Genomic DNA, 27,866 nt, shown 5'->3' with positions numbered 1-27,866 from the left:
AAGCAATACCTCCCTATTTTTATATTCTATCCCCCTAGCAATGAAAGTCAACATTCCATTGGCCTTCTTAATCACTTGCTGCACCTGCATACTAACCTTTTGAGTTTCGTGCACCAGGACCCCCAGATCCCTTTGTACTTCAGTACTTTCCAGTTTCTTGCCATTAAGATAATAACTTGCTCTACGATTTTTCCTGCCAAAGTGCATAACCTCCCACTTTCCAGTATTGTATTCCATCTGCCAAATCTCTGCCCACTTACTTAGCCTGTCTATGTCCCCTTGCAGGTTTCTTATGTCCTCCTCACTCACTACTTTCCCTCCCATCTTAGTATCATCTGCAAACTTTGATATGTTACACTCGCTCCCCTCCTCCAAATCGTTAATATAGATTGTAAAGAGTTGGGGACAAGGAGAAATTAGGGCAGGTGACCAAAAGCTTGGTCAAAAAGGTAGGTCTTAAGGAGCATCTTAAAAGGAGAGAGGTAGCGAGATGGAAAGGTTTAGGCAGGGGATTCCAGAGCTAAGGGCCTAGGCAACAGAAGGCACGGCCACCAATGGTTGAGCGATTATAATCAGGGATGCTCAAGAGGGCAGAATTAGAGGAGCGTAGATATCTCGGGGGATTGTGGGGTTGGAGGAGATTAGAGAGATAGGGAGGGGGCAAGGCCACGGAGGGATTTGAAAACAAGGATGAGAATTTTGCTTAACCGGGAGCCAATGTTGGTCAGCAAGCAGGTGAACGGGACTTGGTGCAAGTTAGGACACGGGCAGCCGAGTTTTGGATGACCTCAAGTTTAGGTAGGGCAGAATGTGGGAGGTCAGTCAGGAGTGCGTTGGAATAGTCAAGGCTAGAGGTAACAAATGAGGGTTTCAGCAGTGGATGAGCTGAGGCAAGGGCAGAGACGGGCGATGTTACGGAGGTGGAAATAGGCGGTCTTAGTTAAACTGCTGATATGTGGTCAGAAGCTCATTTCAGGGTCAAATATGACACCAAGGTTGCGAACAGTGTGGTTCAGCCTCAGACAGATGTTAGGGAGAGGGATGGAGTCAGTGGCTAGGGAACAGAATTTGTGACGGGGACCAAAAACAATGGCTTTGTTTTCCCAATATTTAATTGGAGAAAATTTCTGCTCATCCAGAACTGGGTGTTGGACAGGCAGTTGACAATTTAGAGACCTTGGCGGGGTCGAGAGAAGAGGTAGTGAGGTAGCGCTGGGTGTCGTCAGCATACATGTGGAACCTGACGCTATATTTTTGGATGATGTCGCCAAGGGGCAGCATGTAGATCAGAAATATGAGGGGGCCAAGGATAGATCCTTGGGGGACACCAGAGGTAATGATGCAGGAGCGGGAAGAGAAGGCGTTGCAGGTGATTCTTATCTATCTAATCGTAACCAGAGAATGGAACCAGGCGAGTGCATTCCCACCCAGTTAGACGATGGTGGAGAGGCGTTGGAGGAGGATGGAGTGGTCAACCCTGTCAAAGGCTGCAGACAAGTCAAGAAGGACGAGGAGGAATAGTTTACCTTTGTCAGTCACAAAGGATGTCATTTGTGACTTTGATGAGAGCTGTTTCAGTACTGTGGCGGGCGGAAACCTGATTGGAGGGATTCAAACATGGAATTGCGGTAAAAATGGGCACGGATTTGGGAGGTGACAACACGTTAAAGGACTGGAGAGGAAAGGGAGGTTGGAGATGGGGCGGTAATTTGCAAGGACAGAGGGTTCAAGGATTGGTTTTTTTGAGAAGGGTGATGACGGCAGATTTGAGGGAGAGGGGGACAGTACCTGAAGAGAGCGAACCGTTAACAATGTCAACTAACATGGGAGACAGAAAAGGAAGTTGGGTGGTCATCAGTTTAGTGAGAATAGGGTTGTGGGAGCAGGAAGTGCATCTCATGGACAAGGTGAGTTAGGAGAGGTCATGAGGGGAGATCGGAGAGAAACTGGAGAAAGATGTCAGTTCATGGCTAGGGCAGGGGGGAACCTTGGAGGAAGTTTGGCCTGGTGGGCTAGGGGGAAGGAAGGGAAGTGGCAGAGGCAGCTGAATGGATGATCTCAATCTTAGAGACAAAGAAGTCCATGAGCTCCTCACACTTGTTATCGGAGGCGAGGGTGGAGGAGACAGGGGAGAGGGGTTTAAGAAGACGGTTGGCAGTGGAGAATAGAAGCTGGGGTTTATCTTTGCATTCCAGAATCATTCTGGAATGCAGTGAGCAGTTTTGGCAGATAAGACAGGACCCGATAATGCTTTATGTGGTCCAGCCAGATCTGGCGGTGAATGGCTAAACCAGATGTCCGCCATATCCGTTCAAGTCTGCGCCCCTTAGACTTAAGGGAGCAAAGAGGAGGGCCGTACCAGGGGGCACGGCCAGGGTGAGATAAACATAAAGATAGTGACTGCACTTCAAAAAAGTAATCAATGGGTTTTGAAACACTGTTACTTGATAAGGAACTACATAAATGCATTTTTCTTCCTCTAATTATACAGGCAAAAGGACTCTCTGAGGATCCTTGCGCCATTATAAACACCCTATTTCAGGATTGTTCAAAGCCAACAAAACTCACTACAGGAAAGGTGTTAACTTGTGGCCAAACTGGAGCTTTGCCAGTGCAGGCCAATAACCAGAATAAACAACTTATATTTATATAGTGCCTTTAATGTAGGAAAATGTCCCAAGATGCTTCACAGGAGCGTTATCAGACACCGAGCCAAAGGCGGCTATGTTAGGATGGGCAACTAAAAGCTTGGTCAGAGAGGTAGGTATTAAGGAGCATTTTAGAGGAAAGAGAGGTTCGGAGGCAGAGAGGTTTAGGGAGGGAATTCCAGAGCTTGGGGCCTGGACTGCTAAAGGCACGGTCACCAATGGTGGGGCGAAAGTGACGCGCAGGAGGCTAGAGTTGGAGGATCGCTGAGTTCTCGGAGGGTTGTAGGGCTGGAGGAGGTTACAGAGATAGGGAGGGGCGAGGCCACAGAGATGATTTGAACACAAGGATGAGAATATTAAAAATCGAGGCGTGGTGAACAGTGAGCCAAGTGTAGATCAGGGAGCACAGGGGTGATGGGTGAATGGGACTTGGTGAATCCTCTTTCACTTTCCACAATTCCATCGTCGAGTCCTTACCCACGACTAGGGGAGGTGCTAAACAGATGCAAGTTAAAGTCTTCTTTCATACAGTAGTAGCAAAGCAAATCAGATGTCAATATCTAAGTCAGATATCCAGGCCAAAGCTTCCAGTGTAACAGCGTGGATATCTTGTAGGCTGCCTGTGAATTTCCTCTGAGGACAGTGCTCAATGATGTGCTCCAGGGTCTGATCAGGAGCTCCACAGTCGCACGATGGGGATGCTTTAATCTTCCATCTATGGAGAAGGTGGCAGCATCGACCATGACTGGCTCTGAGGCGGTTGATGGTTGTCCGCTGTTTGTGAGGAAGGTTTGATCCTTCAAGTTGCACTGTGGGGTCCTCTGTAAGGAATCCATTCCGTATGTCACAGTTCTTCCAAACATTTCGCCATCGGTCATCAAGGCTGAGGGGAGATCGCTGAAGGGCTTCAGAAACGGTCCAAAATGACCACCTAGATTTGAGAGGGGTTGGCGGTAGGTTATACAAGTCAACCTGGATCGGCATGTCTTTGCTGGTGTAGTGGTTGTATTCTCTGGAGACTGCATATTCATGGCGTAGGTGTGGCAGTGCGATGTTTGCAAGCACGGGCAGCCAAGGTGTTAGTGTCGATAAAAGTGTACCGGTGATAATTCTCATAGTAGAATTCAGCTGGACATCAACGGATTTGACATGCGGACTCGATAACCATTCTGGAGAGCAGTACTCCGCTGTAGCGTACACCAGGGCGCGAGCTGCCGTATGGAGGGTTAGAGCGTCTGCTCCCCGTGTGAATCCGGCGAGTTTCTGGATCAAGTTGACCCTACACTTTAGTTTCTTCCCAAGGTTCTGGAGATGTTGTCTGTACAACAGGGTGCGATCAAGCGTGGCTCCTAAATAGGAGGGGGTTTTGGCATGGTTTCTCTCTGTGCCACAAAAAGAGACTTTCTAAGTTCGGTATGCTTGATGGGTGTCGAGGTGGAATGTCAAGGTGACGGTCTTTTGTGGATTTGGCCGAAGTCGCCATCGGCAGAAGTCGGCCTCCATCCTCTGTAAATCACTGGTCAGGGTCTCCTCGGTGACGGACAGATTCATGTTTTGCGCGGCCAAGGCAATGTCATTAGCCTATACGAACTTGCGGGACTCTGTTTCAGGCAGGTCACTGGTGTAAGCGTTGAGTAATATGGGTGCCAGGACATAACCCTGTGGGAGTCCGTTGTTCAATGTCCTATATCTGCTCTTCTGGGTGCCAGAGTACACACGGAAGCATCGGTTGCTAAGCATGGAGTTGAGAAGATGGATCGTTGTTCTGCAGGGTAAAATGGTGGAGAGCTTGAAAAGCAGTCCATGCTTCCAGTGTGTCATACGCTGCCGACAGGTCCACGAGTGCTACGGCGGTCTTGAGCTGGCGCTGGGCGCCTGCTTCGACGTGCAGTTAAAGCTACCACTTGGTCACAGCAGTAACGGCCGCTCCGGAAGCCCGCTTACTCCTTAGGAATGGTTGGCTCAATGATGGGGGCTAGTCTGTAGAGTAGCAGCCTCTCCCGCACTTTATAACAAGTGCAAAGTAAGGAGATCGGGCAGTAGCTGGAGGCTTCAGAAGCATTCTTCCCCTGCTTCAGGAGGGCAATTATTTTAGTCTCCCTCCAAATAGGTGGAATTTTACTGGTTGCCAGTGCCTCAGAGAAGAAGGTCAACCATCTCTTCACTTTGGGTCCCAGTGCTTTTATGAATTCTGGGTAAACACCATCTGGACCAGCTGCTTTTCCACATTTGGTTGTCGACAGGGCTGCAGGCACCTCAAAGCACTGGAGAGGTACCACCAACGCTGCCTCCGCAAGATCCTGCAAATCCATTGGCAGAATAGGCGCACCAACGTCAGTGTTCTGGCTCAGGCCAACATCCCCAGCATCGAAGCTTTGACCACGCTCAATCAGCTCCGATGGACGGGTCACGTTGTCTGCATGCCCGATACGAGACTCCCAAAACAAGCGCTCTACTCGGAGCTCCGGCACGGCAAGAGAGCCCCAGGTGGGCAGAGGAAACGCTTCAAGGACACCCTCAAAGCCTCCTTGAAAAAGTGTAACATCCCTACCGACACCTGGGAATCCCTGGCCCAAGACCGCACAAAGTGGAGGAGAAGCATCCGGGAAGGCGCCGAACACGTCGAGTCTCTTCGCCGGGAGCAAGCGGAAGCCAAGCGCAAGGAACGCACGTCAACCCAAGCACCCCACCCACCCACCCCTTCAACCACCGTCTGCCCCACCTGTGACAGAGACTGTAGGTCCCACATTGGACTCATCAGTCACCTGCGAACTCATGTGGAAGCAAGTCATCCTCGGTTCCGAGGGACTGCCCAAGAGGATTTCGTTTGTCCAAGGGGAATGGATCAGACATAGTTGACGATCTTGGTGCCGCCATCAAGTTTGTCGAAAGCTGCCGCTTCACCTGGCATCAAAAGTCACGGGAAGCGAAGAAGCAAATCAACGGAATAATTCGGAACAGCCACTCCCTAGGATCAGAGGAGCCCCCAAAGCCTCACAGTAGGGTGCCTTCTCTCTCTTTCCTTCTCTCTCTTTTTTAGTGGAGATTGTACAGTAAGTTGCAACTCAACCAAGCAGCAACGTTCAAGGGTGCTTTGTTGGAAGCAAAATGTACAGCATGAAATTACTATTGAAAGCTATTATTCACAATACAGAACCAGCAGAAACATAATGTAAAGAGAGATGGTGATCACTTAAAGGTATAATGCCCCTTAAAACAGGCCCTCAGAATAACTTGCTCTTAAAGCCACACTCTTATCGCAACAGTGATAGTCACAAATAAAAACAGTGCTGGAAATACTCAGCAGGTCAGGCAGCATCTGTGGAGAGAGAAAAACAGAGTTAACGTTTCAGGTCAATGACCCTTCGTCAGAACTGTGATAGTCACACACTTGTTACTGGGTCAGGACATACCCAAGTACTGTAACTATACTGCAGTATAAAACAATTTAAATAATGAACATAATTTCTAAACTCAAATTATCTGGCTGCCCCCATAACCCATCAATTGAATGGGATAAATTCTTACACAAGACGTCACCCCGTTGCATTGCCGAGTAACACATTCCCCTGTACAACAGAGAACCCCACTTTACAGAAAAGATTACATTTATTTTATATTTGTATTGTACTTGTCTTCATCTCTGTCCCTGGGGTATTGCTACACCACATATTGATCTATTATGTATATTATTGAGTATCTGCAGATTTCCACTGTTGGGGAGGGCCAGGAAGGGTGGTCCATTGTGGTGGACACTAGAGGTTCTGCTGTAGGTGTCAGGTTATCCAAGAGTTCAGGGTATATTTACAGGGAAACTTACTGAAAACTGAGGCAGTCTTAATCTCATCAGGTTCCTTTCTGTTTCATGAATAGAAAACTGGTATGGAATGCATAATGATCCAGTGCACGGCAAGTTACCCACATTAGCAGTTTCTGCCATACATTGAGCGTCACACGTCTTAGTATTTGGTTAATGAATTCTCATCAATCTTTAGACTGCTGACAGCTCCATGGAAATTCCTATCTCCCTGGACCGACTGGTTTAATTTATTTTTGGCTCATGTACAGCTTTAACCCTAACATGGCAGGACTAAAATATGCAATTAAAGCACAATTCTAAAAAATAAAACATTTAAAGACTACAGGCCTGATTTTAACCCTTCACATTGGGAGAGAGTGGGGCAGGTGGATGATTGAAATAGCGGTCGGTCGGGCCAGACGGGGTTGCACGCGCCGCCATTTAAAACGAAAACCACTCTCGGGGTGTGGGCGTCGTCGCTGACGACGCCGGCTTTTTTTTTTTGCCCGTCCCCTAGTTGCCCTCGAGAAGGTGGTGGTGAGCCGCCTTCCCCTTGAACCGCTGCAGTCCGCGTTGGTGAAGGTACTCCCGCACTGCTGTTAGGTAGGTTTTTGACCCAGCGGTGATGAAGGAATGGGGGGGGGAATACACGTCCAAGTCAGGATGGCATGCGACATGGAGGGGAACTTGGAGGTGGTGGCGTTCCCATGCGCCTGCTGCCCTAGTCCTTCTATGTGGTGGAGGTCGCGGGTCTGGGAGATGCTGCAGTGTATCCTGTAGGTAGGACACACTGCAGCCACGGTGCGCTGTTCCCTCAGGTCCCCGGCAGACGGTGCAAAAATCCCACTCCTATGTGCCGGCCCTCTAGTAATTTTCACCGGGTTTGAGTGGGTGTCCATCCATGTTCCCATTAATTTGTTTTTGGGGCCCTTTAAGGGTCTGAGCAGCCCATTCAAATTTCTGCACATGCGCAGTTCTTTCCCCCCACCCCCCTATTGTGAAGACGGCAAGTGGCCTGCGCGGGATCTCCAGGCCGCAGCGAGGCCGCGCAGCTCAAACGGGAATGCTGGTGTCCACCGTGGAAAATGGTAACCAGGTCCAGGAGTTCAAATGACCTGGGCCACTCGCCAGCACCATGATGGGCACTTCTTGCCCGCCCCAGTCCCTGCACTCACATCCCGAGTTAAACCTGGGGCTCTCCATTCTGCTCATTACGTAGAACTTCCAGCACAGAAACAGGAAATTCGGTCCAACTGGTCTATGTCGGTGTTTATGCCCCACACGAGTCTCCTCCCACCTTACTTCATCTAATCCCATCAGCATGAAAGAAAGACTTGCATTTCTACAGCACCTTGCATGACCACCAGACGTCCCAAAGCACTTTACAGCCAATTAAGTACTTTTTGAAGTGTAGCCACTGTTGTAATATAGGAACCATTACGTAAGCTCGATTCCTTTCTCCCTCGTGTATTTATTTGCCTTGCACTGTGTCTCCCGAGCGCTACCCTTCCCTCCCTGGATGATCAGCACTCTCCTATCACTGCACTCTGTCTCCTTCAGCTCCTATTGTAGCACTCTGCATCTGTGACCCCCCTTACTATTAGTCCCTTCACCTCCGCCACCTTGCGCACACCTCACTTGCACGTCCTCGAAACTTCACATCACTTCCAGGCTCTCCATTTTCTCTTCTTTCCCGTTCACCATAAAAACTTTACACCCACCCCCACCCCCGCCAACTATCCTATTGCATTCTTTTCAACTCCGCCGACCACATCTAACCTTTTATCGGTCGCCCATTTCCTCTTTCTCCCATCAGTTTGGAGGTGGGAGTAAGTTTAGAAATTTGGGTCGGTCATTGGCTGAAAACTAGCATTTAAAAAAGTTACAACAATTGAGTGCGCAGGTTGGAAAGATTTAAATCTTCCATCAGGATGTTATGCACCAGACCAGGAAATTGGCTGCAAAAATGGGCGAGGGACCGCCCCAGCTCAACAGCACCTACAATGAGTATCCCTGTCCCCAGGACTTTCGGGGGGAAGGGGGGGGGGGGGGGGTGGGCTGGCGGGTTACTTTGGTTGATTTCATGAACCACTTTTGATTAACTGATAAACGATCACATCTAAAAATGGGTGCAGACATCTCCTGAACGCTGGGTTACAGGTGACATTACCCAGTCATCATTAAATGATGTTCCCTCCCCCCCAGCTTGCGACACAGTCAGTCAGTCATACCTCATCAGGTCTCTCACTGACAAAACATACTGGGTATTCTACCCTACCCAAAGCAACCTGGTACGATAATTAATTGGGAGTACAGGCAAGTGGCTGGGAACCAGAAAATCTTGTACAAGAATTCTTATAGACTTTGGAATGAAAACAAACATTATACTTTCTGACGACTACTAGGCAACCATTCCTCGTCACTTTGGAGCTGGTTAGGTTGGTGCTAGAAGTACACTATGTGCCATTTCCCCTCCATTTTGCCTTTTCAAAAATGACACACAGTGTGGGTTTAAAGAAAAGAAAGACTTGCATTTCTATAGCGCCTTTCACAACCACTGGACATCCCAAAGCACTTTACAGCCAATGAAGTACATTTGAAGTGGAGTCACTGTTGTAATGTGGGAAACACAGCAGCCAATTTGCACACAGCAAGCTCCCACAAACCGCAATGTGATAATGACCAGATAATCTGTTTTCTTGATGTTGATTGAGGGATAAATATTGGCCAGGACACCGGGGATAACTCCCCCGCTCTTCTTCAAAATAGTGCCATGGGATCTTTTACGTCCACCTGAGAGAACAGACGGGGCCTCGGTTTAACATCTCACCCGAACGATGGCGCCTCTGACAGTGCAGCACTCCACTGGAGTGTCAGCCTAGACTTTTGTGCTCAAGTCCCTGGAGTGGGACTATGAACCCACACCCTTCTGACTCAGAGGTGAGGGTGCTGCCCACTGAGCCACTGACTGACGCAATTTCTTCACAATAACGGCACAGTTTCTGCTGGCAATATAAAAATCGACAGATGCTGTCGAACCGAATGGGTACGGTTGCGTGGGACGGGCTACAATCAGGCAGGTCGACTTACCGAGGTCACTCCGTTCCCGCCCAGTGCCGTTTTCACCTGACTTTCAAGTCGGCCGAGGCTTCCGCCAAGGGCAGGCGGGGGCTTAATTGTAATGTAAAAGTCATGGCCCGATGATGTCATCAGTGCCACGATGCTATTTTAACTACAACTCGGAGGGGGGGGGTGGGGAATGTCCAATTACAAACCTGACAAAGAAACCCTGCCTGAGGCACCGGAGTGGCCAGAAGAGACCACAGTCACTTTCAATCTTTACTCTTCGGGAGGATTCTTGGGAGGGTGTTGGGTGGGTGGGGTGGGGGGGGGGGGGGGGCGGGGGGGAAGAGCAGGAGGAGCATGAATATTCTTCCAGGCCCCAGAAGGAATCCTTGTGTCTGCCCAGTATTAGAGGAGGGGCAACTGTGTGTGTTCGTACTTCTAACACAGGAAACTTTCGATTTACCAGCACCTAAATAACCGGAAATCTCGGTTAACCGGCAAAATTCAGGAGTAGGTTTTACTTCATATTGTATTTGCCTTCTTCCATCTGTGCTGTACAAGGGTGTGGCTGCAGCTGTTGCTAAGCTACAGAGATGCTTGAAACTTGTGGCCATTGTTCTACACTTGTTGCTAAGCAACAGGGTTTGTTGCTTTATGCGGAGCTCTCAGCTCTCCGTATCTTTTACTATAGCTCTCGGTTATCCGGAATTTTTGATGAACCAGCACCACGTCGGTCCCGCCCGTGCCGGATAAAAAAAAAGTTTCCTGTATACTGCTCAAAATAGGGTTCGCAATACCAGAAGCCTCAGATTTATTAAGCATACAATAATTAAACCAGAGAGTGGTTAGAATGTGGAACCCGCTGCCTCAAGAAGAGGTTGAGACAAATAGCATAGATACATTTGAGGGGAAGCTAGATAAGCACATGAGGGAAGAGAGGAATAGAAGGTTATGCTGATAGGGTGAGATGAAAAGGGGTGGGAGGAGGCTGGTGTGGAGCATAAACACCAGCACAGACCAGTTGGGTTGAATGGCCGGTTTCTGTGCTGTAAATTCTATAACATTTACCATCAGCCCCCACCCTTTCTTCGGTGAAGCTTGCAGGTCATACGCAGGATAATTACTCAAGCAAGGCCATTCGGCCCATCTCCCCTCATCCCTCTAAAAAGGAAAAACCCTACAGAACAGCATCGATTTGCATGGCGCTAAAGTTTTCACTTCCACTACCGAGCTGAAGTCCCGTCCCACTGCCGATTATTTTACGTGGGGGACATAATCTTAAAATTAGAGTGAAGGCAAAAATCAGGAAGCACTTTTCCAACAAAAAGGTCGTAGAAATCCGGATTTCTCTTCCCCCAGAAGGCTGTGGATGCTGAGGGACAATTGGAGCTTTCAAGACTGAGATCCATAGATTTTTGTTAGACAAGGGTATCGAGGGATGTGGAGCCAAGGCGGGTAAATGGAGTTTGAGGTACAGATCAGCCATGATCTAATTGAATGGCGAACAGGCTCGAGGGGTCTCAGGTGAACATAAAGATCCCTCCAGCACTTTCGAAATCAGAAGGAAAATTCCCCTAGTTCCATGGACAATATCAATCCCAACACCACAAAAACAGATTATCTGGTCATTTATATCATTGCTGTTTGTGGGAGCTTGCTGTGCGTAAATTGGCTGCCACGTTTCCCTACATTACAACAGTGACATCACTTCAAGAAGTATCTAATTGGTCGTGAAGCACCTTGGAACAGCTGAAGGTCCAGAAAGTTTTTTCTCTTTTTTTTCCCCCCCCCCCCCCACTCCAACCAACCTCCCAAAAAAGAGACTTGGAGAACAATCCAGAAAATCGAATATGGTCTTTTTCCCAACATTTGGTTCCATGTTCACAGCTGGATGGCAATTTCTAGAAGCAGGAAGAGGCTACGAACTGAAGCCTGCATCCTTATACAGGTACATGCCACGGATGGGTTAGCAAGCCCAAGTTTAACAAATAACCTCTGACTGTGGTATATTGCTTACTGGAGACCACTGGGAATCTGCACCACATTCTCCTGTCCCTTTCCCACAGTGGAAAATAGTGCAAGTCAACAAAAAACAACTTGCATTTACATAGCACCTTTAGCATAGTAAAACACTATGATATAACGTTATACATACAAGCTAAACTATTTGGTCAAATTTACTTATATTGAAATACAGTGTAGAAGCAGAAAGAATCATCAAAATACTTAACAGCACAATAATCAGACTTACGGAATATATCAACCATTTGGAAACAAGTCTGAAATCCTTGTAGTTCCATTCAGTAAAAAAAGACTTGCTTTTCTATAGCGCCTTTCACGACCACCTCAAAGCACTTTACAGCCAATGAAGTACTTTTGGAGTGTAGTCACTGTTGTAATGTGGGAAACAGTAAGGTTTTGGAAACAGACTCTGGTGAAAGTATAAAAATGAAAACAGAAAATGCTGGAAATACTCAGCAGGTCAGGCAGCATCTGTAGAGAGAGAAACAGAGTTAACGTTTCAGGTCGAGGACCCTTCTGATAAACGTTAACTCTTTATTTCAGATTTCCAGCATCCGTAGTATTTTGCTTTGGCACTGGTGAAAGATTAAGTGGGGGCAATTCCTTAGAGTCCCAATTAGACCCTCACGTGTAAGGCACCGCGAAGCGGCAATGAAGACTTGGAGATGGCGAGTTTTAAACACATCTTTTCCTTTGATTGAAAAGCAGATCCTTTGAAGACCCACAGTGCAGAGAACTGCATGTTTAATGGTCCAGGAAATAACTATCTTGGGATTCTTACACTTTCCCCAGTACAATAGTTCAATATTCTTGACAAAATAAAATCACCTAAGCCACTGACTGTAAATTCACACATATATTAAACATTTCAAATAAACAGGTCCATTATAGAAAAGCAATTTTGACTTAATTAAGTTTCAGCACATAGGCATTTGATACTTTCCCATAGACACTCATCTGTGGATCTCAATCTTGAATCTTGTTGCTTCCGTTTTAATTATAGCTCATTTTCAAAAGACAAAAACGACCCTATTGATCACCTAATTTAAAAGCACAAAGCTGGCAGGAGGAATTACCCGGAAAATGGAATCAAATCATTGTAACTCCCTTCCAATGGGATAAAAGACCTCTTTAAAAAGGACTCACCAACAAGGCCACCATTTAAATTCAATAGACCGGACAAATGCACAGCAGCATTTCAAATAATACAACTTTATAAACAAAAAAAAGCTATCTCTACCATCCATTGGGACCGAGAGTTACACAAACATGTGAAGCAAGTCAAGTCACAAAAAATATTAAAGAACAAGGGAACAATCCGAGTGCGTGTGTAATCCGATCAACTTGTTCCATTATAAATTCATATGGCCATACAGGAAACTTTGGTTTATCCGGAGGTTATATGTCCAGAATACTCGATCTAACGGCAAAAATCAGGAGCCGTTTTCTATATGTTTTTTTAGTTCTCGTTGCTTTTCCCCCCCCCCCCCCCCAGTCAAGCACTGCAAGGTCTGTAGCTATAGCAACAGCTTCAGCTACAGACGCTTGCAGCTGCAGCCGACTGTTTTGAAGCTGTTGCTAAGCAACAGGGTTTGTTGATTCACACGGAGCTTCTCAGTTTCGTATGTTTAAACATTAATTCTGGTATGTCCGGCACTTTTGATGTTACGGCACCAGCTCGGTCCCGTCAGTGCCGGATATCAGAAAGTTTCCTGTATTTATAATGGAAACTGTGTGCAAACTGGGAGAGCCACCAAGTGAAAACTAGACTCACCAAAATATTACATTTTTATCACAGTCCTACATTGATCGGAATTTGGTATTTTTTTTTAGAATGAACCTACTCAGAGGTCATAACCCTCATACACGAAGGGATGGGCGACGGCCTCGAGATCGCTAGGTGTTTGGACACCAAGGGAACCAAGAGATACGGTGGGAAAATGGAGTTGAGGTAGAAGATCAGCCATGATCTTATTAAATGGCGGAGCAGGCTCGAGGGGCCGTATGGTCTGCTCCTGCTTCTTATATACACGCCCCTCAGTTATACAAACCCTTTGAAATGTCAGCCTTGGCTCAGTGGTAGCACTCTTGCCTGTGAGGCACAAGATTGTGTGCTTAAGTCCCACTCCAGAGACTTGAGCACATAATCTAAGCTGACACTCCAGTGCAGTGCTGAGGGAGTGCTGCATTGTTGAAAGTGTCGCCTTCATAATGAGACATTAAAAGAGGTGGGCATAAACCATCCCACATACAACCAACCCAACTGATTTTTTCAACCCCAATTACATCTGTCATTTTGGGCCATGGCTTCTCAAATGTCACTTACCTGTAAAAAAAAAAAATTGTCACAATGACGCCATTCATCTGGCTTGTGCAACATCCTTGTGATGCGCATCTCGTACAAGATGTCGAACTTTACAAAACAGCAACAATCATCCTGCTAAGTCTGAACTCCCTCCCTCACCACCCCCCCTCACGTACACATGTAGTCCTCCACCGCCCCACACGCCAACGTTTGTGTACTCACTGTTCTGGTTTGAAGTAGGTCCCCATCGTGCCGTATGGGGCACCGGCCACTGCAAAGTTACTGCTCCCAGTATCGACCAGTATATTCATCTGTATGTGAAGGAAACACAGCACATATTACAAAGGAATCCATTCATTGGAAGAGAGGGACGAGAGAAAGCAAGAACAGGGCTCACACTGGCAAGACTTAGCGCCTAGAAATTCGTCTCAAGCGGTGGCGCAGAACGGGCGGTATTGGATCAGCCGCCCGTTGGACGCAGCGCCTTCAGGAGAGTAGGCAAGAAAGTTGGAGGGGAAAAAACACAAAGATGGGGGGGGGGGGGGGAATTAACCCTCCTTTCCCACCTCACCCAGGACAGGCGGGCGAATGGCAGGCTGGGGGGCATGGGGGAAGAGGAGGTGGTAAGAGACGGGCCGGAAGGGGAGGTTTAAATTCTTAAAAATGGGAAAGCCAGCACCATCCTGCCACGAACGGGCCAACCTCTGGTTTAACCTGGGGGGGGGGGTGGCTGCTGGTCAGGCAAGTAACCTGCTCTCAAGAGGCGGGTCAGTATAATTCTAATATTTAAGTGAGGCTGCTTGCCTCAGATTTTAGCAGCCATGTGGATTTAACGGGCGCAGACTGGGTTCCCTGGACTCTGAAATCCAAAGGGATGAGAGAACTGCTGGATCCACCAGGAAGTGCTTTTTCAGCACTGTTTGTGGACCAGGAGAATCTCCCCCGGCCCCGCCATCTCTTCTTCCGCCCCCACAACCCTGGTCATCCCTCTCCCGCCCCGCCCGGCCCCAGTCATCCCTCTCTTCCCCCCCCTGGCCCCAGTCATCTCTCAATTCAATTCAAATCGCTTTATTGGCATGACAAGGTACATCTTATGTTGCCAAAGCATCGAAAAACATTCATGGTTGAACACAAACACAGATCTATCCATACAGTGTATAAACAGATATATCCCCGAGTGTATAAATATACATTCATATAATTTGTATATACTCTTTTCTTATATTTAGTGGTTGTCCCTCTGTTTATGGCAAGCTGTAACATAGTGTGCCGCTAAGGTTACACAATTTCTCTCTTCCCCTAGTAGGTATGGGAGTTTTTGGTCGTCATTCAAATTTCTGAATTCCAGGCATATTTTTGTGAATTTTGGGTAGAAATTCTCCCTTATGCCCGGATATTTTCTACAAGCTGTGAGGAAGTGCATCTCTGTCTCCACCACTCCCTGACTGCAGTGAGAGCATATCCTGTCCTCTCTTGGTAGCCGGGTCTGCCTGTGTCTACCTTTTTCGATTGCCAGGCTATGTTCACTAAGTCTGTACATTGTCAAGGTTTTTCTCAGTTTGCTATCCTTTACCATGGTCAGGTAATCAGCCATGTTGTATTGTCTGTTTAGGGCCAAGTAGCAATTGAGTTTGTTTTGGGTTTTTGTTGTTTCTGCCCAATATGACAGATATTTTTCCTTTTGCTTAGTGACGATTGTGTTGGGTCGAATTCTTTGTGTTACGCTGTCACTGTCCTGGGGCTGGTTATTGTTAGTAGTGACTTCACTGAGTCCCAGGACTAGTTGACTGAGGGTATTCTTCTTTATGGTCCTCTCTTGGCATTTCAGGGCTTCGTAATGATAGCAGTGGGGGTTGCTCATTTTTAGGTGTTTCCAAAATTTGGTGGCTCTTTTTTGGATAGTGATTATTAATGGATATTGGCCTAGTTCTGCCCTGCATGCATTGTTTACAGTTTTCCTTTGAGTCCAGAGGATACTTTTACAGAATTCTGCATGTAGGATCTCAATTGGGTGTTTGTCCCATTTTGCAAATTCTTGTTCTGCTCTCCGGTCCCCGGCTGTGGCCTTCTACCACAGGTCTTCCTGCCCAACAGCCAGCCTCTCAACCTGGCCGGCTGTCGGGCAGGAAACAGAAAATAATTCAAATGAGGTCCTGTCGCTAAATTCGGCAGGGCCTCCGCATTCCCCGGATGCTAAAAATCACCCCACTCGCTCCCCACCAATATTGGGTCCAAGGTCCTCCGCAGCAACTTGCATTTATAGAAGACTATTACCTTAGAAAAACATGCCAAAACACGTCACAGAAGTATAGTCAAACAATAACTTGACACCAAGCCAAAGGAGGAGTTATTAGGAAGGGTGACTAACAGCTTGGACAAAGAGCTTGGTTCTTAGCATTGCATAAATGATAGGAGTAGCAGAGTATTGGATGACTTACAATTTGTGAAAGGTGGAATGCAGGAAGTTGGCAAGGGAGAAATGAAGTCAATTGATGAAAGCTTCAATTGCAGTAGGGGTAGGAGAGGGACAGAGGTGTATGATGTTGTGGAGTTACGGTGTGGTGTTTGACGCACAACTCAGGAGCAAATAGGACACCCCATTCCACCCCTACTACAGTTGTTTTAGATTCCCATTTTCCGCAATTTTTATTTGCTTTCAGTAATCGTTCCACTGAATGTTGAAATGTCAGCTTAGAAGACCACGTGATTGAACGCTGGCACAGGCACATACAGCACAGGAGGAGGCCATTCGGCCCATCGTGCCTGTGCCGACACTTCCGTGAAGTGTTACCTTCACAGAATAATAGGACGGAGACGAGGAGAAATTTCTTCACTCGGAGGGTGGTGAACCTTTGGAATTCTTGACCCCAGGAGGGCTGTGGAGGTTCAGTCGTTGGGTATATTCAAGACAGAGATCGACAGATTTTTGAATATTAAGGTAATCAAGGGATATGGGGATAGTTCAGGAAAGTGGAGATGAGGTAGAAGATCAGCCATGATCTTATTGAATAGCAGAGCAGGCTCGAAGGGCCAAATGGCCGACTCCTGCTTCTATTTCTTATGTTATGTAATAAATATCTCCTCTGATCGGATTCTCCTGTGTGCCCTGCAACCCTGAATATTTCTTTCTCTTCAATTGTTTATCTAATTTCTTTTAAATGCTGCGAGTGAGTCCTCATCTCTCTCTACTGACCTCTATCTGAAAATAAAGGTGTGTGAAGGACCAGACACGAATTGGCTTTGACCCCTGACCCTGTCACCACCACCACCACCCCTCCTCGCCTTCACTAGGTTGCAGTCGAGGCTCACGTGAAAGGTAGGCACTTGGACAGGTATTGGAAGGAGATGGGCACCTGTGGAACGGTATCTACAAGGGTTCAGCATCTTTCAGCCATGGCTCAGTGGACAGCGGTCTGAGCCACAAGGTGAAATCAGGACCAGGCCCACTCCAGAGACCGAAGCACAAAATCCAGACTGATACTTCAGTGCGGTACTGAGGGAGTGCTGCACTGCAGGAGGTGCCGTCTCTTGGAATGAACATTAAACCGAGGCCCCGTCTGCCCCCTCAGGTGAACCCATGGCACTACTTCGAAGAGGAGCAGGGAGTGCTCCCCAAGGTCCTGGCCAAAATGTACCTCTCAACCAACATCACTAAAACAGATCTTATCATTATCACATTGCTGTTTGTGGGATCTTGCTGTGCGCAAATTGGCTGCTGCATTTCCTAAATTACAACAGTGACCACACTTTCAAGTACTTCATTAACTGTAAAGCACCTCGGGACATCCCGAGATCATGAAAGGCGCTATAGAAATGCACGCTCTTCTTCAGAGAGGAGGTAAGAAAATTGGGGAGTTGGTGGGGGGGGGGGGGGGGGGCACGCAGGAGGCGGGAGGGAAGTGTCCTTTTAAAAAACTGAAAAAAGGAAGTGTGTTTATTCCTGGGTTCTGTGCCAATGTGTCAGCCGTGGCTCAGTGGGCAGCACCCTTGCCTCTGAGTCAGAAGGTTGTGGGTTCAAAGTCCCACTCCAGGGACTTGAGCATAAAAATCCAGGCCGACACTCCAGTGCGGTGCTGAGGGAGTGCTGCCCTGTTGGAGGTGCTGTCTTTCAGATGGGGCATTAAGCCGAGGCCCCGTCTGCTCTCTCAGGTGGACGTAAAAGATCCCATGGCACTATTTCGAAGAGGAGCAGGGGAGTTATTGCTGGTGTCCTGGCCAATATTTATCCCTCAATCAACATCACTAAAAAAAGAGATTATCTGGTCATTATCACATTGCTGTTTGTGGGAGCTTGCTGTGCCGCGTTTCCTACATTACAAAAAATGTATTTCACTGGCTGTAAAGCGCTTTGGGACGTCAGATGGTCGTGAAAGGCGCTATATAAATGCAAGTCTTTCTTTCTAGCATACAAAAACCCCAGTCTCACCCGATGGCCTTCAGAATTGCAGTAAATAGTCAATTAGTCCTGATTTCAGCAAGCCCTGAAAATCTCCGACACTCAGACACGTAGCCTGTCTGGTAGGCACTGTACGGAGGAGTTGGAGCTCAGTTCTTTTTTAAAAACAAAAATATTGTTTTCTTTTTGTTCCTGGGATTACTTTTGCCAGCAGCTCCGACTTAAAGTACTGCGCAGAGAATAATTCCATTTGTCGGAGGCAAAGCAAGGGATGGGTTCTGTGAGGCGCATTGTTAAAATCCCAGTCACATGGGAAACACCCACGACCAACACGGCGGTCATGTGGAGCCACATGAGGTACACTCACTGAAACTATGCCTTTATTCAGCAGCTGCACCATTTCTTGAACAAGGAGCAACTGAAGGCTAGATTGCATCACATTCTGTAACTCTGCATGGACCAAAGGATGACACAATACAGGGAGATCAGAGATACAGAAGATAGGAGTTGCAGACTTGAAATTTTAAACGAGCAATTCAGGCATGTGTGCCAAGGGGGTTCAGCTGACTTATACGCAGTTCATATTGCTACATTGTAATTGAGCTTCCGTCGCGTTGTTCACGGTCAATCAGAGAATATGCTGTCGCAGGCTCTTCTCTTATGTCCCCGTGCACACAATTAGGCATAGGAATCACTCAGCTTTAGTTGAAACAGATCTTATTCAACAACAACAACTTGCATTTGTGTAGCGCTGTTAATGTAGTAAAACGTCCCAAGGCACTTCGCAGGAGCGTTATCAAACAAAATTTGACACCGAGCCACACAAGGAGATATTAGGGTAGGAAGAGGTAGGTTTTAAAGAGCATCTTAAAAATAGGAGAAAGAGGTGGAGAGGCAGAGAGGTTTAGAGAGGGAATTTCGGAGCTTAGGGCCTAGACAGTTCAAAGCCTCTTATTAGATAGATGCTCAAGTTTACTCCTAATGGAAGTCAAGATGGCGGCCGAGGCGGTCCAGTGCTAGCGCGCTCTCCCTGCTTCGGGCTGCCCGCTCTCGCTGCTCGCTCCCGCAACCGGAGCGAAGTGTTCGGCGAGTCGGGCGGAGGCAGCGCAGTGCGGCGAGCAGCAGCAGCAGCGACGACGACCCGCTGGATCACGTCGGCCGGCAGCTCCGTGGCGGGAAGCTCGCAGTCCGACTGGGAGGAGGGGAGCCGAGCATGGCGGCCAGAGACCGGACCGTAAGTGGGAGAAGCAGGCTCCGGGCCGTCGGACCGTGGAGCTGGCGACAGTGAGGAGGAGGCCGCGGCGACCGGAGCATTCACATCCCGACGATGTGTTCGGCAAGTCGGGCGGAGGCAGCGCAGCGCAACGAGCAGCAGCAGCAGCAGCCACGACGACCCGCTACAGCACGTCGGCCGGCAGCTCCATGGCGGGAAGCTCGCAGTCCGACTGGGAGGAGGGGAGCCGGGCATGGCGGCCAGAGGTCGGATCGTGAGCGGGAGAAGCAGGCCACCACACGTGGAGCCGGCAACAGTGAGGAGGAGGCCGCGGTGACGAGGAGGACGGAGCGGCTGAGGGACATCGTGCTCCCACTGCCACTGGAAGCCATTGAACTGACTTTCTGAACACGGCGCTGTAAGAATAGCTGACGTGTCCCTACGGGGAGTAAGCATCCCATTGTACTTGTACTGGTTACATATGGCAAATAAAATTGAATTGAATTGAATTGATCAAATCCAATATTTCACTTGGAATGGAGGCGAGACTGATGGATCTGGATTTGTTTGTCATTGTTTTATCCCTCAGTTTGATACGTCTGTTAATCCATTTTGGGTCACGTTTGTTCAGTCTGAGTTCATTGGTTTTTGGTATGTATTTATCCTGCATTTTCAGCACTATACCTTTAAAGGTGTTCCACGAATCCTGTACTGAAATGCTGCTAAACAATTTCCACCAATTTATTTGCTTTAGTCGCCCCTCATTTCTTTGAATTGCACCTTTTTAAAGTTATAATTTACTAGAGTTCTTTGAGGATGTAACGAGCAGGGTGGATAAAGGGGAACCAGTAGATGTGGTGTATTTGGATTTCCAGAAGGCATTCGATAAGGTGCTGCATAAAAGGTTACTGCACAAGAGCTCACGGTGTTGGGGGTAATATATTAGATTGGATAGAGGATTGGCTAACAGAAAGCAGAGAGTCGGGATAAATGGGTCATTTTCAGGTTGGCAAACTGTAACTAGTGGGGTGCCACAGGGATCAGTGCTGGGGCCTCAACTATTTACAATCTATATTAAATGACTTGGATGAAGGGACCAAGTGTACTGTTGCCAAATTTGCTGACAATACAAAGATAGCTGGGAAAGCAAGTTGTGAGGAGTACACAAAGAGTCTACAAAAGGGATACAGATAGGTTAAGTGAGTGGGCAAAAATTTGGCAGATGGAGTATAATGTGGGAAAATGTGAGGTTATCCACTTTGGTAGGAAGAATAAAAAAGCAAAATATTATTTAAATAGAGAGAGACTACAGAATGCTAGAGGGATCTGGGAGTCCTTGTACACGAAACACAAAAAGTTAGCATGCATGTACAGCAAGTAATTAGGAAGGCAAATGGAATACTGGCCTTTATTGCAAAGGGGATGGAGTATAAAAGTAGGGACGTCTTGCTCCAACTGTACAGGGCGCTGGCGAGACCACACTTGGAGTACTGCGTACAGTTTTGGTCTCCTTATTTAAGGAGGGATATACTTACGTTGGAGGCAGTTCAGAGAAGGTTCACTAGATTAATTCCAGAGATGAGGGGGTTGTCTTATGAGGAAAGGTTGAGCAGGTTGGGCCTATACTCATTGGAGTTTAGAAGAATGAGAGGTGATCTTATTGAAACATAAAAGATTCTGAGGGGGATTGACAGAGTAGATGCTGAGAGGATGTTTCCCCTCGTGGGGGAATCTAGAATTAGGGGGCATAGTTTCAGAATAAGGGGTCGCCCATTTAAAACAGAGACGAGGAGGAATTTCTTCTCAGAGGGTCGTGAATCTTTGGAATTCTCTACCCCAGAGAGCTGTGGAGGCGGAGTCAGTGAATATATTTAAGGCGGAGATAGACAGATTTTTGAAAAACAGGGGAATCGAGGATTATGGGGAACGGGCAGGAAAGTGGAGTTGAGGCCAAGATCAGATCAGCTATGATCTCATTAAATGGCGGAGCAGGCTCGAGGGGCCGAATGGCCTACTCCTGCTCCTATTTATGTTCTTATAACTCATCACCTCAAATTTCTCCCATTAAATATCAAAGTACTCCACCCTAGTGCTAAATTTTAGAAAGTAGTCATCTTTTGGAGCGATGTAGAATGAGAAAAAAATCCAGTTTGATTTTTCCTGCCTTTAGAAATCCTTCATTCCTTTCAACACACAAAATACTGGTTCGAATCTAACTGCAGCCCAAATGGAATACTGTGCATAAAATTAAAACTATTGTTTAAATTTCACCTCGATTTCTGAATGTGTTAATCCTGTAACTTCACAGTGTTGTCAAAATTGAAATTTGGCTAATGTTTTAGAGAGACTCCATTTTATTTAAGAGAGGGGGAGCGCGAGTGCACACAAAGGGCTGGATTTTGTCAATGGGGACGTGATGGAGGCGGGACTCCCACTTTTTGGGTTGTAGTCCCACCTCCATCGATTTGTGGCCAACCCATACGATTTTCCCTTGATTGACCTTGTTGAGCCCGCCCAGTGGGCTCAGCAGGCCAATTAAGGGACACCCGGTTACAGGTGGCATCAGGGATTGACATTTCATCTGTCAAGAGCTTTTGACAGATGAAATATCAGCGTTTGACAGCTCTGTGAAGCTGTCAAACACTGACAATCTGTCTTCTAACTTGAGTCCTTCTCCACAGACTCAGTTAGAAATCTCTCCAGAACAGAAAGCCGCAACTTTTGACAGCTCGCGGCCATTCTGCTTTCTATGCCGGTGAGATGAGGGACTCCAGAGACCTGAAGGAAGGAAGCCTGCATTAGTAAGTAAAGGTAAGTAAAACTTATTTAAACACTTTACACACACCAAGCACACTTACCTCTGCACTCATGCACCCATCACTCACCTGAACACCGGACATCTCGAACCCTCCAAGCCCTTCAGCCCGATGGTTGGCCTCGCTAACTTGGCGTGGTTTGGAGCCGTCAGGCAGCCCACACTTCAGGGCTAAAAATAGGGATTAGGCCAAAAACTGCCTGTTAACTACCTGTTAACAGGCAGTTAATTGGCACTAATCCCCTTCCCGCCTCGGGGAGGCGGCTCCCAGCACAGGTCGGGTACCCGCCTCCTGGGAAACGGGTTGGGGCGGGAAGGGTTCGTGCCCCCCGATTCTGCAATTTTCCCCCCACTCCCGCCTCCAAACCCGCATCCACGGGGCTTGGCAATTCGAGCCCAAAGCATTTCTCTCTTCTTTCTATGCATTAAAAGAGCATTACAAAATAATTAGAAGTGCCATTGTTGCAACGTTGCTCATATGCAAGAGTAGAATTTGTTATCAGTATTAACCAATATTTCTATGTTGCAACAGCTGAGAGAAATGTCATTAAAAAAATGTTGTTCATGTTAATATAACCAAAAGTAGCTTGTAGGTTAGAATGCTGACCCAAATTCATTTCAAAAGGGCACTACCCGTCTTAAATGGAAATGCATGGGAAGTGATTTTCTCTGGAAGAGCCATTCACCTGTTTCGTCATAAGGACATCCCAGACCAGTGTCCCAGTGATATACGTTAATATAGAGCAGAAGATTATATTTGTGTAACTGCCCTCACATAGCAAAGGAAGTTTAATAAGGGGGGGGAAAAGGACACGGAGTGTGGGCAGAAAACAAATTAGCAGGGTGGGTGGGGTAGGAGAAAAAATCGTCGAAAAGATAGGCTTTTGAGAGAAATGGCAAGCTGAATGCTTTAAGATATATATAAATGATCTAGACGAGGGAACTAGATGTAATATCTCCAAGTTTGCAGATGACACAAAGCTGGGTGGGCGTGTGTGCTGTGAGGAGGATGCCGAGAAAGTCCAGTATGATTTGGACAGGTTGGGTGATTGGGCAGAAGCATGGCAGATGCAGTATAATGTGGATAAATGCAAGGTTATCCACTTTGGTGGCAAAAACAGGAAGACAGATTATCTGAACGGCAATAGATTGGGAGACGGGGAAGTGCAACGAGACCTGGGTGTCCTTGTGCACCAGTCGCTGAAGGTAAGCATGCAGGTGCAGCAGGCAGTTAAGAAGGCAAATGGTATGTTGGCCTTCGTAGCAAGAGGGTTTGAGTACAGGAACAAGGATGTCATGCTGCAGTTGTACAGGGCCTTGGTGAGACCACACCTTGAGTATTGTGTGCAGTTTTGGTCGCCTTATCTGAGGAAGGATGTTCTTGCCATGGAGGGAGCGCAGCGAAGATTCACCAGACTGATACTTGGGATGGCAAGAATGATGTATGAGGAGAGATTGGGTCGATTGGACTTATACTCGCTGGAGTTTAGAAGAGAGGGGATCTCATTGAAACTTACAAAATTCTAACAGGACTAGACAGACTAGATGCAGGAAGGATGTTCCCGATGGCCGGGGAGTCCAGAACCAGGGGTCACAGTCTCAGGATAAGGGGTAAGCCATTTAGGACAGAGATGAGGAGGAATTTCTTCACCCAGAGAGTGGTGAACCTGTGGAATTCTCTACCACAGAAGGCAGTGGAGGCCAATTCATTAAATATGTTCAAGAAGGAGTTGGATATATTTCTTAAGGCTAAAGGGATCAAGGGATATGGGGAGAAGGCAGGGACAGGGTACTGAATTTGGATGATCAGCCCTGATCTCATTGAATGGCGGAGCAGGCTCGAGGGGCCGAATGGCCTACTCCTGCTCCTATCTTCTATGTTTAAGGTGGGGGGGGGGGGGGGGGTGTCCGAGCCTTTTCATCTCTGTGGGCTACACTGATTAGTGCAACAGAGTCTCGGGGACCACGCCTTTAATATGAATCAATGCTCTCAACAATTGTCCTACATCTCAAGCCATTGATGCCAACAGATCTTATGGTCTCTAAACTTTAGATTTATCCAACAAGGCAAACAGCCCCAAGGACAGTTCTTTCCAAACCTCCCAGACCCACACAAAATCTAAACAGAACAAACCAGGAAATAAAAAACATTATGGGCCATATTTTGCAGAAGCAGGGCATCTCGCAGTTTGTCCAGTTAGTTAGATCCGTTCATGCATGCCTAGGTTTTTCAAAAAGATTTGCCCACAAATTTGCTGGAAGTGCGAGCTGATAACAGGCAACAGGACATCTGGGACCTAAGTGGCCTTAACCAATGAGATTTATGGATTGAGAAATTAAACAGAGGACGGACTGAGAAGGAGGGTGAACTAGAGTGGGTGAATTCAATGCCAAATCAGGTACAGAAAGAGAAAAAGAGGGAACGAAAGATTGGATTGGGAGAAAGAAAAAGAGAGACGAAAGAAAGGTAAGAAAAATAAATTAAATTTAAAATTTGACATTGTTAAAATCTCCTAAAGTAATTCACAACCTGAAGGAATGAGACTCCACACTTACGATTGATAACTTTCTCCTCTTTTGTTTAAACCAATAAAAATACATTAAACAAATACACTACCGACCAGTCCAATAAACCCCGAAACAAAACTTAACCACTTAAATTAAAGTCTGGTTGTTTAAACCAACTACGCACTCCAGTCCCCGCGGCGCCCACCGGTCTCGAAAGAGCTCGAGCTCGCCGGCGGACACCGCGTGCTCCATCTCCAGGGCCACCCGGCCGCGAACATGGCCGCGGAAGAGAGGGAGGTTGATAACTTTCTCCTCTTGTGTTAAATCAAAAACAACTAAAAATCCAGTAACTTTTAAGAACTCAAATCAGAAATCAGAAATTAAATTAAAATTTGGTCATTTGGACCTATTATGCACTCCAGTCCCCGCGGCGCCCACCGGTCACGAAATTGGGTTGATAACTTTCTGGGCCAGAGGGGTTGATTGGCAATCAACAATTATCACGCCATTAAAAGGGTACTTATGCAGTTAATTACTAGACTTAATTTGCTGTGGCAAGTTTAATGGTCAATTAATGTGCAAATGCACCAAGTTCATGAAAATCACAGGGAGGTTGCAGTTTTCAGGAGGCTAAAGAAAGAAAGACTTGCATTTATATGGCGCCTTTCACGACCACCAGACATCCCAAAGCGCTTTACAGCCAATGAAGTACTTTTGAAGTGGAGTCACTGTTGGAATGTAGGAAACGCGGCAGCCAATTTGCGCACAGCAAGCTCCCACAAACAGCAATGTGATAATGACCAGACAATCTGTTTTTGTGATGTTGATTTGAGGGATAAATATTGGCCAGGACACCGGAAATAACTCCCCTGCTCTTCTTCGAAATAGTGTTATGGGATCTTTTACGTCCACCCGAGACAGCAGACGGGGCCTCGGTTTAATGTCTCATCTGAAAGACGGCACCTCCAACAGTGCAGTTCTCCCTCAGTACTGCACTGGAACATTAGCCTAGATTTTTATGCTCAAGTCTCTGGAGTGGGACTTGAACCCACAACCATCTGACTCAGAGGCATGAAGGCTACCCACTGAGCCACAGCTGACACGGCCAACGGCGGAGAGGTGCAAATTGACCAGTAACTTGTGGCGATTCGCAATTCACAGAGTAGCTCTTCATTGCCACAAGTTGTTGGCCGATTTGGACATTAATTGTTACTTTTTCCAGCAAAGTCTGGCCCAATGAATGCCAGTTGGACTGATTTGCCTGGGCTTGGAGGGCCAGACTTCTAGGAGGCAAGGGGCCATAAATTGAATCTCAGAAATTCACTGCACAGAAGGAGACCATTCGGTCCATCGTGTCGGCCGAAAAAGAGCTATCCAGCCTAATCCCATTTTCCGGCTCTTGGTCCGTAGCCCTGTAGGTTCCGGCTCTTCAAGTGCATTTCCAAGTACTTTTTCAATGTGATGAGTGTCTCTGCCTCTACCACCCTTTCAGGCAGTGAGTTCCAGGCCCTCACCACCCTCTGGGTGAAAAAAATTCTCCTCAAATCCCCTCTAAACCTTCTACCAATTACTTTAAATCTATGCACCCTGGTTATTGACCTCTCTGCTAGGGGAAATAGGTTCTCCCTATCCCCTCAATCTAGGCACCTCAATTTTATACACCTCAATTAAGTCTCCCCTCAGCCTCCTCTGTTGTAAAGGAAACAACCCCAACCTATCCAATCTTTCCTCATAGCTAAAATTCCCCAGTCCTGGTAACATCCTCGGAAATCTCCTCTACCCTCCCCAGTGTAATCACATCTTTAAACTGGACACCCCTGTGTTAATAGGTGAGTGCCGGGGGGGGGGGCGGGGGTTATATTTTGCCATGATTTAGGCCATCATAAGCAAATAGCTTCCTACTGGCCATTAGGGAAAAAAAAGTTTCACACTTTATCATGCTCTTTTAAAAAAAAAAATATTTACAACAACATTTTCTCCCCATTAAACTTTGAGTAAGTCAAACATTTCTCACCTTCTGTGTCGGCGTCCCTATCAGTACCTCCAGATAATAGCCTCTCCCCACATCGCCTTTCAGGTTATTGACCATACTCAGGAAGCTGACTGCACCGGCAGGCAGAGAGGCGAGGGAGATGCCCTGGAACTGCGAGCTCCGGCTGTCCAAAAGCAGCAGTCCCGTGCTGTTGTAAGTGGAGGAGATCTTCAGGGGGAGCAGAAAGTATTGGGCTCGGCAAACCCCCAGCACCGACAGCAACACCAGCCTCACAAAGAGCATCATTTCACCGGGGAAAATACAGACCCGTTCAACTCCGCAAAAACCCTGCGCCACAAGGGTTGCAACTTTGCTATTTCATCTCGAAAATCCGGGTTGAAATTGACTCATTGTGGCTTTTTTTTTTAAAACTTGCTTCAAGTTTTTAGATTGGAAAAAAGTTTTCCCTATTTTTAAAACCAAACACTTAAACTAATGGAAAGTAAATTCTGCTACCTGCCAAGTGTGTCAAATTTAAACTTTTCGAAGCAAACTTGTTCAACGTCCCAGAAAAAACTCTTGCCCAAACTTCACTTTAAACGGATGTGACGAGCCGCTGGAATGGGAAACTTTGCAAAAGTTGTTCGGAGTGCTGGACAGACCCCTAGTGGATAATGTGCGGAGGTCTTTTACTCGCGGAGAATTTTTATTTAGGAAGTGGGGTGAAAAGCTTTGCAACGAAGGGGTGGGTGTGGAGCTCAGTTTCTGCTGAAAGGTCATAGACCTGAAACGTTAACTCTGTCTCTCTTTCCACAGTTGCTGCCTGACCTGCTGAGTGTTGGCCAACATTTTCTGTTTTCATTTCAGATTTAGAGAGTCGGCAGTATTTTTCTTTTGTCAGCTCAGTGGGTAGCACTCTCTCCTCTGAGCCAGAATTTGAGTGCATGATCCAGGCTGACAACTCCCAGTGCGGTGCTGAGGGAGTGCTGCACTGTCGGTGCCAACTCTCGGATGGATGTAAAAGATCCCATGGCAGTATTCAAAGAAGAGCAGGAGAGTTCTCCCGGTGTCCTGGCCAATATTAACCCCACAATCAACACCTAAAATAAATGATCCGGTCAT

General features: G+C 47.1%; 1 protein-coding gene across 2 annotated transcripts in view; it reads right to left on the bottom strand.

Annotated features, from left to right (window-relative positions):
* bace2 (beta-secretase 2) overlaps positions 1–27,550 on the bottom strand; it is a 90,349-nt gene extending 62,799 nt beyond the window's left edge. The window contains exons 1-2 of one of the 2 annotated variants that reach the window (XM_086007198.1): positions 26,787–27,550; positions 14,063–14,151 (exon numbers count right to left, since the gene is read on the bottom strand). In XM_086007198.1, coding sequence (XP_085863324.1) covers positions 14,063–14,151; positions 26,787–27,050 — 353 coding nt within the window. In that variant the 5' untranslated portion in view covers positions 27,051–27,550. The remainder of the gene's footprint in view (positions 1–14,062; positions 14,152–26,786) is intronic. The other variant, XM_086007197.1, reaches the window with a different exon arrangement.
* Positions 27,551–27,866: the final 316 nt, after the last annotated feature.

Source organism: Somniosus microcephalus, chromosome 14 (genome assembly GCF_052327205.1).
Source record: "Somniosus microcephalus isolate GS21.2 chromosome 14, FLI_Smic_1.0, whole genome shotgun sequence".
Lineage (NCBI taxonomy): Eukaryota > Metazoa > Chordata > Chondrichthyes > Squaliformes > Somniosidae > Somniosus > Somniosus microcephalus.
This window is presented reverse-complemented; position numbering and strand designations above follow the sequence as displayed.